This window comes from Eurosta solidaginis, chromosome 1 (genome assembly GCF_040869045.1).
Source record: "Eurosta solidaginis isolate ZX-2024a chromosome 1, ASM4086904v1, whole genome shotgun sequence".
Taxonomy (NCBI): Eukaryota; Metazoa; Arthropoda; class Insecta; order Diptera; family Tephritidae; genus Eurosta; species Eurosta solidaginis.
The window spans coordinates 368415226-368434655 of NC_090319.1; the positions used below are offsets into that span (position 1 = coordinate 368415226).

The 19430-nt window shown below is 34.7% G+C and overlaps 2 protein-coding genes across 3 annotated transcripts in view; one reads left to right on the forward strand and one right to left on the reverse strand.

Annotated features, from left to right (window-relative positions):
* Syn (synapsin) overlaps nucleotides 1-19430 on the forward strand; it is a 153002-nt gene that overhangs the window by 13268 nt on the left and 120304 nt on the right. The window contains 2 exon segments of the mRNA XM_067762942.1: nucleotides 2043-2186; nucleotides 5292-5396. Of these exon segments, the coding sequence (XP_067619043.1) occupies nucleotides 2043-2186; nucleotides 5292-5396 (249 nt within the window).
* Nucleotides 5420-19430, reverse strand: part of Timp (Tissue inhibitor of metalloproteases) — an 86931-nt gene continuing 72920 nt past the window's right edge. For both annotated transcript variants that reach the window (XM_067762946.1, XM_067762945.1), the window contains 4 exons: nucleotides 13838-14104; nucleotides 8143-8228; nucleotides 7821-8039; nucleotides 5420-7730 (listed from right to left, as the gene is read on the reverse strand). In XM_067762946.1, the coding sequence (XP_067619047.1) occupies nucleotides 7536-7730; nucleotides 7821-8039; nucleotides 8143-8228; nucleotides 13838-13970 (633 nt within the window). In that variant the 5' untranslated portion in view covers nucleotides 13971-14104 and the 3' untranslated portion in view covers nucleotides 5420-7535. The remainder of the gene's footprint in view (nucleotides 7731-7820; nucleotides 8040-8142; nucleotides 8229-13837; nucleotides 14105-19430) is intronic.

Here is a 19430-nt window from a genome sequence, read left to right on the forward strand (position 1 = left end):
GCTAATTAATTTATATATGTAATACCACGAAAAGTATTCCTGCCAAGATTTCAAGGGCTTTTTATTTCGTCCTGCAGAACTTTTTCACTTTCTTCTACTTAATATGGTAGGTTTCACACCCATTTTACAAAGTTTTTTTCTAAAGTTATATTTTACGTCAACATACCAATCCAATTACCATGTTTCATCCCTTTTTTCCTATTTACTTACTTACTTACTTAATTGGCGATTAACCGTCTAAACGGTTATGGCCGTCCAACAAGGCGCGCCAGTCGCTTCTTCGCTCCGCCAACCGGCGCCAATTGATCACACCAAGGGAATTTAAGTCGTCTTCCACCTGGTCCTTCCAACGGAGTGGGGGCTGCCCTCTACCTCTGCTTCCATAGGCGGGTTCCGATAGAAACACTTTCTTGGCCGGAGCATCATCATTCATTCGCATAACATGGCCTAGCTAGCGCAGCCGCTGTGTTTTAATTCGCTGGACTGTGTTGATGTCTGCATATAGCTCGTACAGCTCATCATTAAATCTTCTTCGGTACTCGCCATCGCCAATGCGTAGAGGTCCATAAATCTTTCGAAAAACTTTTCTCACGAACACTCCCAAAGCCGCTTCATCTTCTGTTGTCATGGTCCATGCTTCTGCCCCATATAGCAGGACGGGTACGATAAGTGACTTGTAGAGTATGATTTTCGTTCGCTGAGAGAGGACTTTAGTTTTCAATTGCCTACCTAGTCCAAAGTAGCATTTATTGGCAAGATTGATTCTTCGCTGGATTTCGGTGCTGATGTTGTTGCTAGTGTTGATGCTGGTTCCCAAATAAATGTAGTCTTTTACTATTTCGAAATTATGGCTGTCAACAGTAGCGTGGTTGCCAAAGCGCGTATGCGCTGACTCTTTGCTGGATGACAGCAGGTACTTCGCTTTGTCCTCATTCACCATCAAACCCATCTTTACCGCTTCTTTTTCCAGTTTGGAGGAAGCAGAACTAACGGCGCGGGTGTTTAGGCCTATTTGGTATAGAATTATGGCATTTTTTTTTTTCATTTTTCGTAATTTTCGATATCGAAAAAGTGGGCTATGACCACGCACGGATTTCGGCCATTTTTTATACCAATACAAAGTGAGTTCAGATAAGTACGTGAACTGAGTTTAGTAAAGATATATCGATTTTTGCTCAAGTTATCGTCTTAATGGCCGAGCGGAAGGACAGACGGTCGACTGTGTATAAAAACTGGGCGCGGCTTCAACGAATCTAAGCCTTTTTTAAGTGGGCGTGGTCGTTCTCTGATTTTGCTTATTTTTATTAAGCATACATATAGTAATACGAGTAACGTTCCTGCCAAATTTCATCATGATATCTCCAACGATTGCGAAATTACAGCTTGCAAAACTTTTAAATTACCTGCTTTTAAAAGTTGGCGGTGCCACGCCCATTGTCCAAGATTTTACTAATTTTCTATTCTGCGTCATAAAGTCACGAAGTTTCATCGCTTTATACGTCTTTGGTAATGAATTATCGCACTTTTTCGGTTTTTCGAAATTTTCGATATCTAAAAGTGGGCGTGCTCAGAAACCCACATACCAAATTTCATCAATATACCTCAAAATTTACTCAAGTTATAGTTTTAACGGACGGACGGACGGACGGACGGACATAGCTCAATCAAATTTTATTACGATCCTGATGATTTTGATATATGGAAGTCTATATCTATCTTGATTCCTCTATACCTGTACAACCAACCGTTATCCAATCAAACTTAATATACTCTGTGAGCTCTGTTCAACTGAGTATAAAAATGCCCACGAATGTAAGCCTATGCGACAATATTTATTTCTATATCTACAATGCTTCCCACTCACATGAATGGAAAGAGGTGCATTACTCGCGTAGGCATATACAAAAAGTAAAAAAAAAAAACTTAGTTTACATTCAACAAATTTATACACATACAAAAAAAAAAAAAATAAATCAATCGCACTATAAAAACAATCACAATAAAAAATACATTAATTTATTATAAATTTTTTCTCTCCCCAGGTTGCACGCTCCTTCCGACCGGACTTTGTGCTGATACGCCAACCGCCACGCGACGGCTCTAATGACTTTCGTTCGACTATTATTGGGCTGAAGTATGGCGGAGTGCCAAGTATTAACTCTTTGCATTCAATTTATCAATTTCAGGTAAATAATTGGCTAGGCACATTCATAAGTACATACATAGGTACAAATTGTATGTATTGAGTATATATGATAAACCCATCATATACAAACATTTAAGATATCTCCCATTTTTTTACTTTTAGAAATTTTTGATATAGAAAAAATGGGTATAGTTATTGCCCGCCATATATATTCTGGGTCAAAACAAGCCCACATGCTACATTTGGAAAATATATATGTATACTTTAGTTTTTAACTTTTTCAAATTTGCTATATCGAAAAAGTGGGCATGGTCAAAGTTTCATTTTGAATACTTATTTACTCAGCTAAAAAAAAAATTAACAAACCCGTATATCATCTAGACGATTTTTGATGTTTCATAACCAGTTGCGCCAGGTATCCCTGTTTCGCGCTAACTAGCCCCATTTGGAGCACTAAGCGAGGTAACGTCTTCCTCCAACTGCCTCTGCTTCTAAGCTACGGTGTGGATTGAAACACTTTCTTGACCTGAGTGACTTCGTTCATTCGCGTAGCACAAACTAGCCAGCAAAGCGTTTGAGATTTTATTCGCTAACTCATTTTCTGTCCAACACGTCCCTATTTAGAGAATGTTCAATTCAAGCTAATCTTTACTTTTCGAAAGTTTTGATATCGCAAAGTTGGTGTGAATTGAGTCCACCTTCAGTACTTATTTTTTCACTATTTAAAAAATTTGAAAATTTGTGTAGCGATGTTATATGCTGATAATAATAACACCCTGTGGGTTGTTGTCAGAGCTCACGCAGGTATGCTTGTTTATTTCACAAAATATTTCCCTGGACAAAAGAGCAATATTGCCTATATTTGCAGAGGATAAATGTGATTTGATTCACAATGACCCTTTTCCGTGACTGGGACTAAACTGTGATAGAATAGTAATACTTTTTAAATCGTGTTTCATAATCACGCACAACAATAATCGCAATCGCAGACACAATAACAACAGATCTATTCACAGGAGAGCCATCGGCTATGATATTCTGCTAGAAGCCGCAGTAAACTATTACATGACCGCCTTACAAACGTGCTCTCCCGCTGATTACTGAAACAACTAGCAGTAAATATAGCACTAACCACAGACGCTACTTCAGCTAATTGCTCCTATGATGAGCGCTGTAACTGGTTCTGTATTTGCCGTTATTCGTAAGTGTGATTGTGAACGAGACGCAGATAGCCTCACCGTCAGTCATGGCGGTTTCTTCCAATAACAAAGTTGTTCAAATCTATTCCTACACCTATTTTTTTGTTTTATCAATGCTCGTTGTATCTAAGTGTTTAGCTTCAATTCCTGTATTTCTTTCTTAAGCATTGAGGAAACTTTAGTTCCACTGGAAGTTAAATATTATTTTCTCTACGACCAATATCCTACAGTAAAATGGATGAAGTCGGCTCTGCCATATGGAATGATAAGTGAGATTGGCACAGCACAGCACATAAATGGATGGAGACTCAATGTTAAGTATGACCTATCTAACCCTGGTTATGCCTTTTGGAACCAATTTTGATCTGGTGTTTTTCTGAAACATTCCTCAGACTACAGTTCGATGTTAAATAGCGTTTTCTTTTCTGAAATAAATTGTTGCCTAAGTAAATGGTAAAGCCTTAAGGCGGTGACACAATGACATTTTTCATATAGATGCATTTAATACAAGCTTATGTATTCCAATAACATCGCCACAATGAACCAAGATGTTGCGTTTGTAAATATAAAGGAACTTCGGACTTAGCAATTAAGTTTATTACGCCTTGCCCATTCACATACAAAATTTCGCGAAGCACTGTTGTAAACATTCTCCCTATACAACAAAAATACTTGTTAACATATTTTGTGTCATATTCGATTGTTATATTGCAGTTTTTAATTGTGAAAAATGTTAGAAAATTTACCAACCAGTGGGGAAAATAATTTCACTTGCTAAGTGTGCCAATACCCTTAGCCAAAGCAAATGTCAAATTCTTCTTCTTATGATTTGTTTGGAACAAAATTGGGGAGTTGGCTACTTTTCAATATCAGATGGCGCTAGTGTCGCTCATTCTACCATTCTCCGTAAAAATACATGCAATCTACTCATAATGCATAAGCTTGTGTCAAACTCATCTATATGAAAAACTGCTTATGTGTCGGACCTATTAATAGTGTTACTCCTACCCCAGAAAATTGTCAACATTTATAGTGCATACAAAGAACATTTCATCTCACCATATTCACTTATATCACAAATCACGCAAGAAGATTGCGCATTGCGCATGTAAACATTAGATCATCTTTTTTTTATGGTCACTTCTTACGTCATTTTCTTTTAGCTCTTGTTTTTTTCTCTCTTTCTTTCATTCGCTCAAACAGTCAACTGTGACGTAGATGCGCAGAACGAAGCAATTTTGAACTCGTGAATGCGCAATGTGGTAGGTGATCTGTGTACTCATATTAGCAGAGTATATGTGGAACTCAAGAGCGAATTGAGAGATTCACAGAGTTGCACTGCCACACCGCCATTTTATACAGGGTAAAAGTGCAACGATTTTGCGTTGCGAGCAGGCAACAATTTTCACAAAAGAACGAAATACCCCGTAAAGGCGTTGCCTGTTTTTTAGAATAGAACAACAACCCTTGCGCGGCATACAAAAAGCGTAACACTATAGCCAGAAAAGAAAACGCTAAAAGATACCTCCTTCCTCCGGTTATGCCTGTGATATGTGTGGATGATCCCTAAAGATAACACAGGCCGAACAAAATAAACAAAAATTCAGACGCAGATATTTGTAGCATACTTTCAGGCAGGCTTTCTTATGTAGGATTTACGTTGTGCAGCCGAAGTTGTACGCTAAATGTTTTGCTTCGGTAATTGACAATAATTTTATTACGGCCATGCAAAAGCCAGAAGATATGTAAATATAGTCATTGTGTAACTAAAGTGCCTGAAAGTACACTTTGAATTTGTAAAAAAAAAATGTATGAACCCATTACGATTTAAAGATCAAAATTTCATGTTGCAAAGCCTGCAAAAATGTAAAACAGGATTCTGAGAAATATTTGAACCTTCAAATGTTAATAATATTTATTTATTTTAATAAACAATATCTTTGCAGGATAAACCTTGGGTATTCGCTCATTTATTGCAATTGCAAAGGCGCTTGGGACGTGATGCATTCCCTTTGATTGACCAAACATTCTTTCCCAATGCTAGAGATTTGGTAAGTCATTTTGATGATAAAACTATTATTCGATTATTATTTTTATTTTTTTATAAATGTACAACTAAAAAAGTGGTTTTACTACAATAAATACATATAACAGTTAATAATATGCTTATTTACATTTCGAATTAAAATTCTAAATTTATGACAAATCAACATGAGTGCGTGAAAAATTAAAAAAATAAATAAATAAAAATAAAAAATATGGAATACAGTATTACAAATTTAATGGTAAAAAAATTCTTAAAAAATAAACTTTTTTTAAATCGAAAAATAAGTAAACACATTTTGAAATTAAAAATTAAAAAATTTTTAAATTAATTTTTTTTATTAAATTTGTACAAAAAAAAAAAAAAAAAAATTTAAAAAGAAAACAATAATTAAATAAAATAAAAAATTTGTTCTAAATTAAAAAAAAAAAGCAATTATAAAAACAAAAATAGCAGTAACTTTTCATACGATTAAACATTTTTTTAAATCTTAAAAAAATAAATGCTTTTAAAAATAATAAAGAAAATTAAACTTGAAATTCATTAATAAATTGTAACAAAAATTTTTAATAACATTTTTCGTTTTAAAAATTTTAAACGCTTTTAACTTATTTATAAATAAATGTGAAAATGGAAATGCTGCGTGTATTTTACTACAATACATAAAAAGCAGTGGTGGGCAAAGTACGCGTATATATTAATACATGAATGCAACCTGATTTGGCCACAATATTCCTTGGCATCACTATTACTTGTACTTCTTGCCAATTACCGTGTATATTGAGTGCAATTCAACTTAAAATTTGCCCACCCTGTCACAAACAAATTAACCTCTCAGCGTTAATATTATGCATATGAAAATAAATAATTAATTTTTAAAATGTTTGACTAAATTACCAAATTAAAAACAGATATTTTCGTTAATCGAAAGCAAGAATATTTAAGTTCGGGTGTAACCGAACACTGTATACCCAGCTGTAGATATTCAGTATAAAAATTTGTCAGTTTGTGATACGTATATACTTTTATAAAATTATTATTTTTTTCTTTTTCAATTTAGTTACTTAGTTCGACCAGTTCACTATTAAGGTGAAAAAGCGGTAAGGGTTTGACAAATTTTTTTTTATATAGTAGACGTAGTAAGAGTTGCACCGCTGCCATATTCCAACGTAGTATCTTCAAGAGCTTCTGATATGACTTCTAAAAGCTATAAGCTTAATTTTTAGTTGCAGGCATACCACGCCCATTTTCCAAAATTTTAGTAATTATGAATTTGGGTTGAAAACGTAATTCCAATTTCAATTTTAAAAATATCGGTATCGAAAATATAGATGTGGTTTAGGTCAATATAAACTCGTGTACAATATTTAATAAAGTCATATTCCAATTTCTTTTATTTTGCGAAATTTTCTATATCAAAAAAGTAGGCGTGGTTAAAATCCCATTTTCAATACTTATTAGTTTTGAATTTTCGATGGGTGTACTACCATTTTCAATAATAGTTAATTTTGGATCGAAACGAACTCATGTACTATATTTGATAAGATATTCTTGTTTTTGAAAGTTTCGATATCGGAAAAGAAGGCATGGTTGTAGTCCTATTTTCAGTACAAATTTACTCTAGGTCCAAACAAGTCCATGGATGTATTATATTTGTTATCCTTTACTTTTCGAAATTTTTGATTCAGAAAAGTGCCCGTAGTTATAGTCTCATTTTTAATACTAATTTAGACGTCTGCCATATTTTGTCGAGATATATGCCAATATTTTACTTTTATGAATTTTCGTGGGCGTGATTATTGTCCCATTTTTAATAGCAATCTAGAAAATTTAAAAATTTGAAAAAGTGAGCGTAGGTGTTGGTGCATCTTTAATACTAGTTCTGAGTCAAAACAAATCCATGTACTAACACTGGTGTTTTAATAACAGCCCAACTTAATGCGATTAAAGTTATAATAACAGTACAGCTGGGCATAAAAAAACTAAATAATATAACTTTCGTTCTCGTACTCTTTACAAATTTCTATCTAGTTTCTTTTCTAAGCCAACGAAATATGCTTTTTTTGTGCTGCTGCAAACATGTGTGTATGTATGTGTGAGTTTATTTTACTCTTCCGCCTCTACTTCGCTTCTTCTTTCCAATACCTTACGGATCTGCCATACATTTCTTGTACGCTGGTGTTCTTCTCCAGTGACACTTTGAGATGATGCCTTCGGGCGTACGATAATGTGTGGGGATGCATGCACTAAACTCTGTCTCACACTTGGCAAACGGTGACCATTGGCACGCGGTGGCCGATTGATGTTCATCCAAGCAATAGTTGCCAAAACAGGGCTTCACCTGTGTGAGAAATATAATGTAAATAAGAGACGATTATTAAAAAGAAAAGAAACAAAAAAAGGTATAAAAAATCAAATCAAAATTACTTACCGCACATTTGCAACCCTTGCGATAGGCACCAGCAAAACCACGTCTCTCTATAGTCGTCATTTTTTGGTACTCCTTTACATAACTGCAACTATTCAAAAATGGTCCACGTCCAGCGATCACATACAATTTTCCAACATCTAAATTAACACCGCACATTGCATCTGAATTTGGTGTAACGATGCGTCCGTGTTTGAGCATTTTGTGTCCAGCTTCGTTCATCTGTGAGGGAAACAAACAAATTATCAATAAAATTTTTTTTTTTTTTTCAAAAAGCACTCTAATATCATATAAGCCAAAACCTTTCTGTTAGTTCATCATTTACCTTATACGACTTTTTGACTTCCACTTTGTATGCGATATTATTTTCAACGAGGCGATGTGATTTGCGCATTACGCGTATTATCACAACTGTAAATAAAAGAAAAATATTAATGAATACTACATTTATACAAAATTTTATCCAGATGGGCCAAAGAAATTTACGAGATATTCACAAGTATATACAGTTATACAAAAAGGTGAGACTAGATTGCAATCTTACCTAGAAATATTTTTGTATAAATACGACATAATTAACTTTTATTTGATATCCATTTCGACATAACCCATTTTATTCGCAAGAGAGTGTACAAATTATGTGGCAGCCTTGTAGTAATACCCACTGCATAAACGTAAATGTAAAGCTACTAATTTGAAAACAAAATTTTTTCCAAATTGGTCAAGCACTTTTCGAAATTGTTTATATTAAAATAATATGACTATGAGGTAGCCTAGGTGGCGACACTACTTTCAAATATTTTCGGTAGAATATGACGTAAAACTTATTTCGTTAGACACTGAAGTTGAAATATATCAATACATTTTTAATTTTTGCAAAATTTTAAAATTGTTGGCAACGTTCTAAAAACATACAAAGTCGAAACACCCTGCAAAAAATAGTGCTACTAATCCCTAAAGAGAACGGTGTCCGACTGATCTGATTGGCATAATTGATCCCCTCTAGTCCCTTTTGGATACAGTTGGCATTAGTCAGGTTGAAATCTATCTAACCCATTTTAAGAAACAAAAACAAAAAACGGCAACGAAATGAGTTAAATAAAAAAGATTATACGTGATTGATTCGAATTATTTAAGAAAAATGCGGAGCCCTATACTGCACCTAAAAGACTTCAACCATATATTCCATTACCGTCAACTCATATCTCTTGAAATGAGTTGGCACCTAATTAATTTTTTTATATAAATAGATGTATCTAACAATGTTTTGCAAGTTTTAATATTGCGTTTAAAATGTACATGTTGTTGTTGTTGTAGCAGTGCTTCGACCCATCCAATAGGTGCGACTGATCACAAATTGTCATCAATGTCCTCTAAAGGGTGTCCAAGAAAACTTGCAGTTACAACAGGGGTGGACCATAGTGAGAGGGTTGTTAAGAGACGTTGTTTCCACATTACAATTGAAGAGATGGCTGGTGTCATGTGAGGACACATTGCAAGCAGGACTAACATTTTGTAAGTCGGAGTTGATTCTGGATAGGTAAGAGTTTAACCTGCTACAGTACCCAGATCGAAGTTGAGGTAGAGTGACGCGCGTTTCCGTAGGGAGTATGCGTTCCTCTTCCGCAAGTTTGGGGTACTGTTCTTTGAGTACTGAATTCACCGCGCAATTCCTGGCATAAAGATCCGACGCCTGTTTTTGAAGTTCACTGAGGACCTGCCTTCCTCTTCTGCGAGTTCTGGGTATTTTTATTTAAGAACTGTACATAACCTCGTACCATACAAAAACTAACACTTTTTTTTATAAGAAAAGGGATTACTCTTCATTCGTTCCCATATGGGTATAAAGGGGAATGGATCTATCGTTCCCGTTCTGGTGTAAATGGGTACAATTACTCTCTTCATAGGATATGCTCAAACAAAAGGAAACAGTTCAATGCATACAAAGAGATCAAAACTGGCATTAGTCACATACTCCTTGCGATTCATCGCGGACTCAAACACTAATCGCATTTTTTGCAGGGAACCTACTTAAGAGAGTTTCAATTGTTGTGTGCCAAATATTAATTAATAAGTTATTTAAAAATTTGGGAAAAATTTAAACAACGTGACATCAGGACGGACAAGGCGACAGCTGTTTCGATTATACCTTGTAAATCTCTTCAAAGCCTTTTCTCCCGGGAGTGGGAGTCGAATTGTTTCATACATTTAAAAGCAATACGGGCAAAACCCCGATTAAATCATTAATTAATAAGATTCATCCTAATGGGTTTGAGCCGTTTTCGATATAACAGTAGATATACACAGAAATAATTTTGTCACCGAGATCGCGGGTTCGATTCGTTATGTTTAATTGGAAAGCCTAGGTGAGAGAGCCACTTGTAAATAGCCGTGTTTTTTTACACGCATATACGTTTACGTTTGCGCGTAAAAAAGCGCTTATCCTCGCTTAGAGAATGCTTAGGAGACCCATCCAGAGGCAGTGGTTAAACAACTAGCTACAGCACAGGGTGTACCCTCTGATGGTCATAGTGTATAACATATAGCTGAATCAGTTGCGATGAATCAGGCATGCTTAACCAACGAACCGATATCATTTCGTTACGATAGTTAACGTTAATAAACGAAACAAAGTCATTTCGTTTCGTTTATTAACGTTAAGAACGTCAAATTAACGAAATGATTTCGTTTCGTTTTCTGCCATATCAAAACGAAATCAAATCGTTTATGTTGATTATTAATTTCAAACTATGCTGGCAAAGCTGATTGATGGCGGAGTCATTAAAGGTGAAAGCATTAGCTAAGCTGATTGCAACTTTTCTCATGAATTTTGACAGTACGAACATTTCTCAGAGTATTTTTGACATTACCACCAACAAATTACACAAACAAATTACATAGAGTTTGTGTGTGTATGTGCGCTCATTGTTACCACCTTACGGCTTCACCATGGCTATAGCATTACCAACACAATTCAAACATAAAGTATCACGTTTTTGTTAACGTTTTTAACCTTAACGAAAGCTTTTCGTTTCGGTTAAAAACGAGATACAATTTATCTTGATAATTTCTTTATCGATAATATTTCGAAGTGTTTCAACGGAAACTGTGGAAATTTTTTTTTAACGATTAGCTTAACGTTAAGGTGCATCCCTGCGATGAATTGTGGACACGCACCATTTTAAGAGGTGATACATAGAATTAGCGTAGAGACGAAATGTAGCCACATATTTCAGTTACATCTGAGTATAAGTATAATGCGTATTGAAACTTATTAGTACTAATTTTATGTGCAGCAATTTCAGAGGTGTATTTAAAGTTTGACGCTTAGCATTCCATATAAAGTTTAAGCGTAAAGTCTATAGATGTAAAAAAACACAGCTAATATTGGTATTGCAAGAATTTACCTTTTGTCCATATTGGCACATCTCATACATTTTTTATACCTTTCATGAACATGAAATGGTATATTAACTTTGGTCCGATGTTTGTAGCGTTGAGAAATATAGAAGATAGACTCACCATTAAGTATACCGAATTGATCAGGGCGACGAACTGAGTTGATATAGCCATGTCCGTCTGTCCGTCCGTCTGTCTGTCCGTCTGTCTGTTTGAACGCAAACTAGTCCCTCAAATTTTGAAATATATCAATGAAATTCGGCACAAGGATGTATTTTTGTATTATATTAGACATTTGTCGGATCCAGTAAGATCGGACCACTAAAACATATATCTCCCATACAACCGATCGTTCAGATAAAACGATTTTGGTCATTCCTACCGCAATTTAGAAAGTATAAACGTGAAACTCGGTGATATATATTTCAATATATCATAGACGATATCCTGAGAAAAACACTTTGATCGGAGCTATATATAGTATATATCCCATACAACCGATCGTTCAGATAGAAAGATTTTTGGCCATTTCTCCCTTAATTTAGAAAGTATAAACGTGAAACTCAGTGATATATATTTTAATATATCATAGAAGATTTTCTGAAAAACTCACTTTGATCGGAGCTATATATAGTATATATCCCATACAACCGATCGTTCAGATAGAAAGATTTTTAGCCATTTCTCCCTTAATTTCCAATATAAAAAGTTTAAATTTGGTGATATTTATTCCAATATATCATAGAAGATTTCCTGAAAAAATCACTTTGATCGGAGGTATATGTATATAGTATATACCTATCCCATACAACCGATCGTTCAGACAGAAAGATTTTTGGCCATTTCTCCCTCAGTTTCCAATACAACCGATCGTTCAGATAAGGGGGTTTTTTGCCATTTTTTATTTTATATTTATCTTAAAAATCGTTTAGGTATGTACATCTGTTCACTATATATTTCTTATCTTATACATCCGAAAATTTGGAGATTACGAACGCGATAAAATTATTGTTCAGCCCCATTCACGAAAGGTATGAAGTCTTCAGCACAGCCGAAGACAGTCCCGTCCTAACTTGTTTCTATTTATTTTCAAACAGGTGTAACCGTTGAAAAAAGTCGTATGTAGTAACACCTGAGAAAGAGAACTTTGAATGTAGCTTGTCGCTTATGTACACGTATATAAAAATTCCTTTATCTGCTTTAGAAATAAAAGAGTCCGCTCTCTATTAAAAATGTATAAGAGTTATGTGGCACCGCTACATGGCAATTCTGTTCAGAAACCATTCTGTTGAAATAAGAGCAGTTACTGGCTTTCACACTCACCACTATATAATACCAAAAAATTTGTGAACACGTATAGGTTTAAGGGTCCATTACTGATACTTAGCATAGACTTGACTTGACTTGGCGTAAACTTGGCAAATTAGCCACGATTATACTCCACTTAGCGCATACAATCTGGCATCGTAATCAGCTGTTTTCCAACTATCATTTTATTGTAAAATATTTGCTACAAAAAGTGGTGGTTTTTAAACAAAGTTAATTTTGAATACTGCAATTAATTTATGAGTGTAAAAATCATTTAAAACAATCAGTAAATATCAATTTGAACGACAAAATGTCAAAATGAAATAGAAATAAACAAATGGCATCTCAAAATGTAAACGTCACTTAGAACTTACATAGAAAATCAAAATTCAACAGACTTTTAAGTCAAGTTAAGGGTTGCTAAGTTTTCAGTAATCAGTAACATGCAATGTTCATTTAACAGAACTGTAGGTTGCAGTTCTCAAGTCAAGTCAAGTTTATGCTAAGTATGAGTAATGGGCCCTTTACTGTCACTCACTGAAATGAATGAATGCTCTTATATCTTACGACTTTTGGTTCACACGAGAAAAAATGACTCGTTAAAGTAGATAGCAACCTCTCAAGTTAGTCTAAGTGGAGGACAAGGTTGCAGGGTTAGGCGTAATTTTGTATAGACTGCCATTAAGTTGGTATATACATACATACATACATGTGTTTGAATGTTTTTTCTTTATTTGTAATAACAACTGCTACTCCTAGTTCCAATGGAATATGACTCGTCTGACACATAATTTCCGCACAGAGCACTGTGAAAGAATCTTATATTTATTTGCACAAACTGAAGCTGAAGCAATTTAGAATGAATTTAATCCTTAAGAGAATGTTATATAAGAAAATACTTCACTTCACGAATTTGCGCATCCGTTGTTAAGCTGTCGGAATTCAGCTAAGAACGTGAATGCGGAAATCTATTAAAAATAGGTAGAGAGCAATACACGGATGAAAGTCATAACGCTGTAAGTCCAATCAAATAAATAATCTCGGCTTTTAAATTTAAACGAGATGATAGTAAATTTCCACTTATGAGAGCAATATTTCCATGCTGTGTGTCCTTGAGATGTTTCCTTACTTGCTCTATTCACTTTTCTATATAAGTGCGTACTATACATATGTACTACTATCTTTTGAGGCCGGCTAGGCATGTGCGGTGAATTTGCTTTACTATTCGCCTAGACTTCCTGATGTCCTTGAACAAGATTGAAAACTCCCCACCCACAACAGTTGCATCCTTCTCTCACCTTTCGTTTACTTACCATAATCAGCATTGCAAAAATGTGTTTGTGGATGACTTGGCATGCAACTGCACGCCTCCACAGGGCTGCTGTAAAGCGCTAATAGTGAGAGCAGCATTAACGCTAATAAGCCCAAATAGTTTCTAATGTCCATAGTTTACAGCAATCGATTTTTGTACTTTACTTAGTCGTATTGTTAAGTTGGTCCTTTCGCTTCGTTTGTTCTTCTGTTATTTTGTGTTGACAAATTGCGTTTATGGCGCCTAAAATAAGCTTTTGTAGAGTATTCTGAAATGATATTATCAAAATTAAGTGTTTTAAGTATTGAAGAATATGGATCGAAATGTCATATGAGGATTATTCTTTCTTAATAGCTAATAAAATGCACTGTAGCTGTAATTTATAGCTTTAGTATTTTTCAGTTGTAAAAAAATTGTATCTATTAAGAACTTGTTTTCTACAACAACGATCTAAGTAGCGCAAATTCAGTAGTACGGCCAGGTTTGTATATGGTTGTGTCGTAGGAAATTTACTTCTCATTATATTTTCAAGAAGTTTTAAGCAATCTATATGGGGATCTTCTTCGGTTTTTGTTCAGTGTGTTTTTAAAATACTGTCAGTACTTAGTACTGTTTTGAACATAGTTTGAGATCTTTATATTAATGCCATTAGTACCACTCTGTAAAAAATTTTAGACCTTCGCTAACATTTTTAACTATTTGAGTACTATATCGGTAATATCTCAGAACAATTTTGGGTTTATTTTAAGTATAATTTCCGGATCGCTACAGGATTATTCCTGAACTACTTTTGACGCTTTTTGGATACGATTTGGGGATAGTTAAAATAATATGGAAAAAGTGTTAAAATAATCACTAGAAGAAAATATCATAAAGGCATAGAGGCGAAGTTACTTCTTAAGCATACCCAAAATAGGCACGGAATGATCCCCAAATAATCCCGTAAGAGTTCAGAAATAACCTTAAAATGGTGGGAAATTAACTTCCAAATAGCTCCAAAAGTATAACGAAAAGGTGCAAGATTGCTTCTGTCATGATTCCGAAAAAGTCTCACAGTAGTCGCCAAATATTCCCGAAGTAATCCCCTTGCATTTGATTTTAAAAGAGAGAGAGGCATAGGAAAGGGGATAGAAGAGCAATATGAAAAGGAAAGAAGAGCGATCAGAAATATGTATAGTGTGTAGGTAGAAAGCGAAAGAGAGGCACGGTGGGAAGAAGAGGAGAAAATGAAAGAGGAGAGAAGGCGTAGTTAAAAAAAAGAAATCAGATTCAAATAAAAGAGGACGGGAAAGGGAAGAATAAAATACAGGAAAAAATAAAGAGCATCTAAAGAGTTGGAAAAGGAGAAAGAGTGGGAAAGGAAATCAGGAAGAATGGGGGGAAAAAGGGAATGGTAGGGAAGAAGAAGAAGGCTGAGAGGTAGGGAAAGAGAGAGGTAGAAGAAAAAGAATAAGAGGAACAGAAAGAGTAATAAAATAGTAAAGCTACCAAAGAAAGAGGCGAATTTGGAGAAATTGGCAGAAATAAATATTATGCATTGGCAACGATTAATTTAGGAATAATTTTGTCGTCGTATTCGTTAACAAATTCCTAGCTAACACATTTTTCGAAACTGCGTTTTCCACCGATTTTGGTTTGATATATTAAAGTACACGAAATATTCTTTGTACGGCGTATTCCTTATAATACTCTGTATTTTGCTGTACCTATGTTATCAGGCATAAAGTTTATCTGAAAGATAACGTTATGTATTAGGCTCATAGCACATTTTAAATAGGGCTTATATGAGGAACTATTATAAGCCATTAGATTGAATATAAAAACCTTATTATAAGGCTTATGAAGCAACTAAATTAAGGCTTTCGTAAGGTCTTATTATACGATAATAATTGCTGTATTATGACCTTTTATTTAAGGCTTATAACTTACTTAAAATAAAGCTTACATAAGACGTTATAATAAGATAATACACTGCGTAAATTAAATAAAGAAAATGTATATGATTTACGAATATGTCTTATTGCACATATAAAATCAGACTTGCATAGGACTTATGAAAAGACACCGTCTGACTTTAAATTCCTTTATTAATCTTTATATTCTCTTCTAAAATTCTGATGTAATTTACCAGTGTACAAAAATCAGACAGCGAGAAATATAGAATGTAACAATAATAAATCAAAATCCCGGTTTTATTTAAGTAAAGGCAACGTTTATTTTTATTTACTATAGGGATAAGACTTACGCGTAAATAAACCTGAACTAAGGCGTTGTTATAGGGCCTAATATGTACTATACTAACCATGTTCTAAGGTTTATATGTCAGGAGCGAAACTAGTATTCCTCATTTCTTCCGACCACTTATGGCAGTTTTTACTGGGTGTTTAAATACTGTTTAGATGTAAGTATTGAACTTTATACCCATTATTTACGCTTTTATTATTAAACGGTTTTATTTAGCTTGAGTTGACAGGCCGGCCGTTGTGAACGAATTTTGTAATTGAAATTTAAGTAACTTCCCGATAAGCTACAAGCTTGAAACTTGGAATATAGTTCAGAACCCGATGACAATGCAATAATAAGAAAAAAATTGCCGCTAGGTGGCGCAAGGATCGAGATATTCGCAAAATTCGCATTTGTGGTCCGATTTGGCTCATATTTGGAACACATAATACATGCAAGAATAGAAATCGACCTGTGAAAAAAATCGCCACTAGGTGGCGCATGGATCGAGATATTCACAAAAATCGTATTTGTGGTCCGATTTGGCTCATATTTGGAACACATAATAAATGCAAGAATAGAAATCGACCTGTGAAAAAAATCGCCGCTAGGTGGCGCATGGATCGAGATATTCACAAAAATCGTATTTGTGGTCCGATTTGGCTCATATTTGGAACACATAATACATGCAAGAATAGAAATCGACCTGTGAAAAAAAAAATCGCCGCTAGGTGGCGCATGGATCGAGATATTCACAAAAATCGTATTTGTGGTCCGATTTGATTTGGTCCATATTTGGAACACATAATACATACATGAATAGAAAGCGATCTATGATGCCCGATTTGGCTCATATTTGGAACAAATATTGCATACAGCCCAGTAGAAGTGACATCAAAATATTTTGGAGTTGGAGGAGGGACAAGCATACGTGGCGCAGTCGAGTAAAGTCTTTGGAAGGATTATGTATTGAGGACTTAGGTTGGAACAAAATGTCAGGAAAGAGTCCTTGTAATAATGAGTCACTAAATGAACTAAATAGAATGAGAAATAACAGGCAATTAAATAAAGACTAAAAACTTGAAAATAAAATAATTTAAAAAAAATTTTTAAGTTAAACGGTTTTATTGAAAACAATACTTACATGAAATAATAATAATACGAAAAGCTAGAAAATAATTAGGTAGGTCCTAGGTACTAGTCATCACACTCCTTATCAATCTAGGGCATTGATCAGACAATTAAATAAAAGCGTTGGACGCGTCATATTTCTATTGATAGTCATAAGTAAAACCAACTGAACCTTAATCAGGTTATGCTACGCCTCACATTTTTAGAAATTTCACGCGCCCAACGCTTTTAGTACTACGACTAGTACCTAGGACCTACCTAATTATTTTCTAGCATTTCGTATTATTATTATTTCATGTAAGTATTGTTTTCAATAAAACCGTTTAAATTAAAAATTTTTTTTAAATTATTTTATTTATGACAAATTTAAATTACCAAATAAGTCCACAATATGTGCACAAAAAAAATGTTTGCAATTTACCACAACAAAATAAGCTTTATGATTAGAACTACTTACTTAATTACAATATTGTGGTTAAAATAAAATCGTAAATCCTGTATTAACCAACTTTATGTATGCATATATGTATATGTATGTAATACTATGTATGTATGCATGGGCATATGTGAGGTCGCATGCATAACTGTGCGTACACAAGTGTTATATAATTTGCTTTAATGGATATAAAGAACATGATTTAATAATACTCACTACCGTAAATGCATGCTTGTATGTGTGGACATTATTGTTGCCAATAAAATGATGTATACAGCAATAATAGCAGACAATTCGACTCCATAATACTCATATGTACACACATACGCACATGGAACTTTAGAAGCCATTAAATTGCGTAAGTGAAAGAATGCTGTGAATAGTTTTTACAAACTAAAAAATTATTGCAAACAAGTTGTTGCCACATTGTCTGCGTAGAGAAGCAAAATTATTATACTGTCAATACAAAAACTTAAGTACATGACATCAATTGTCGTAGTTTCAGTTGTTTTTGCAATTAGAATTTATTGAACAAAATGTGGGTGACGAAAAATGCACAAGTGAATAAGTTGTCATAAAAAATATTACGTAAAGCATTGGTTGAAAGTAATATCGCCTTCTTTTATTGTTGCTTTATTCAGATGACTCAAGTTTCATTGCCAAAAATCTGAAGCTGAGATTAACTGTAATATTCCGATTTTATGTATGTAGAACTGGTTTGGTGGAAACGCGATCGAAGTGAACTGCAGCAGCGAGCACGGGAGTAGCAGTGGCAATTTTGCCAATTAAACTCTTCTTTTTTATTTCTATAATTTAATGCCAATTTCACACAGAGACTTAATGAAATAATTAGTTAAGTTTTCTAAAATAAAGCCCTAATAAAACTCAATCCTCCATACAAAATACAAAGTCGGTTTTGCTTGGTGCTTCGAATTTTATTGTCAATGTAACAAATAACAATCAAAAATAAATTATTTTAAAAATTTACGAAAAATGGAAAAACACGTAAAAATTCAAAATTTAATTTTTGCAAAGGATAATATAAAAATAAATAAATGTATGGCGCGATAACCCCCCAAGAGATCTAAGGTCGAGCTTCTCTTGCAATTTGCGTCGTGCTCCTATTTTGTTCCTACAAACTGGCGGGATGGGACCTACTTACCCCAGCGGGTTAGGGGATCAGAATATACCCGCGGTAGGTATGCCTGTCGTAAGAGGCGACTAAAATACCAGATTCAAGGGGCTGTGTAGCGCAACCCTTTAGGTTGCCAGCGCAATATATAGCCTCTCCAAACCCAATTGTCAACCTCACCTATCCGCGGCGAATCCTGTTTCACTAACAGACGAGGCTCTGGCGACCCCAAGTTCCTCATGGAATTTGGGGGTAGGGAGGGAGGGAATGGCCTGAAGGTTTAATGTGGCCACATAAATCGTTCCCGAGATGGTCGGGCTAGCACCTTAATGGTGCTATGGTACCGGAGCGTACCGGATTTGTATCCGGCAAAGGACCATCACATCGATGACACTCCCCAAAACCTTCGGGGAGCAAACTTATCGCTACAACAACAACAACAACATGGGACCTACTTGTTTTTAATGCCGACTCCGAACGGCATCTGCAAGGCAGATGAGTTTTCACTGAGAGATTTTCATGACAGAAATACACTCGGAGTGCTTGCCAAACACTGCCGAGGGGCGACCCCGCTTAGAAAAATTTTCTTCTAATTGAAAAAACTTGTTTCTCAAGTTTTTGATGTTGCTTTTTCCGGGGCGTGAACCCAGGATTTTCGGTGTGGTAGGCGGA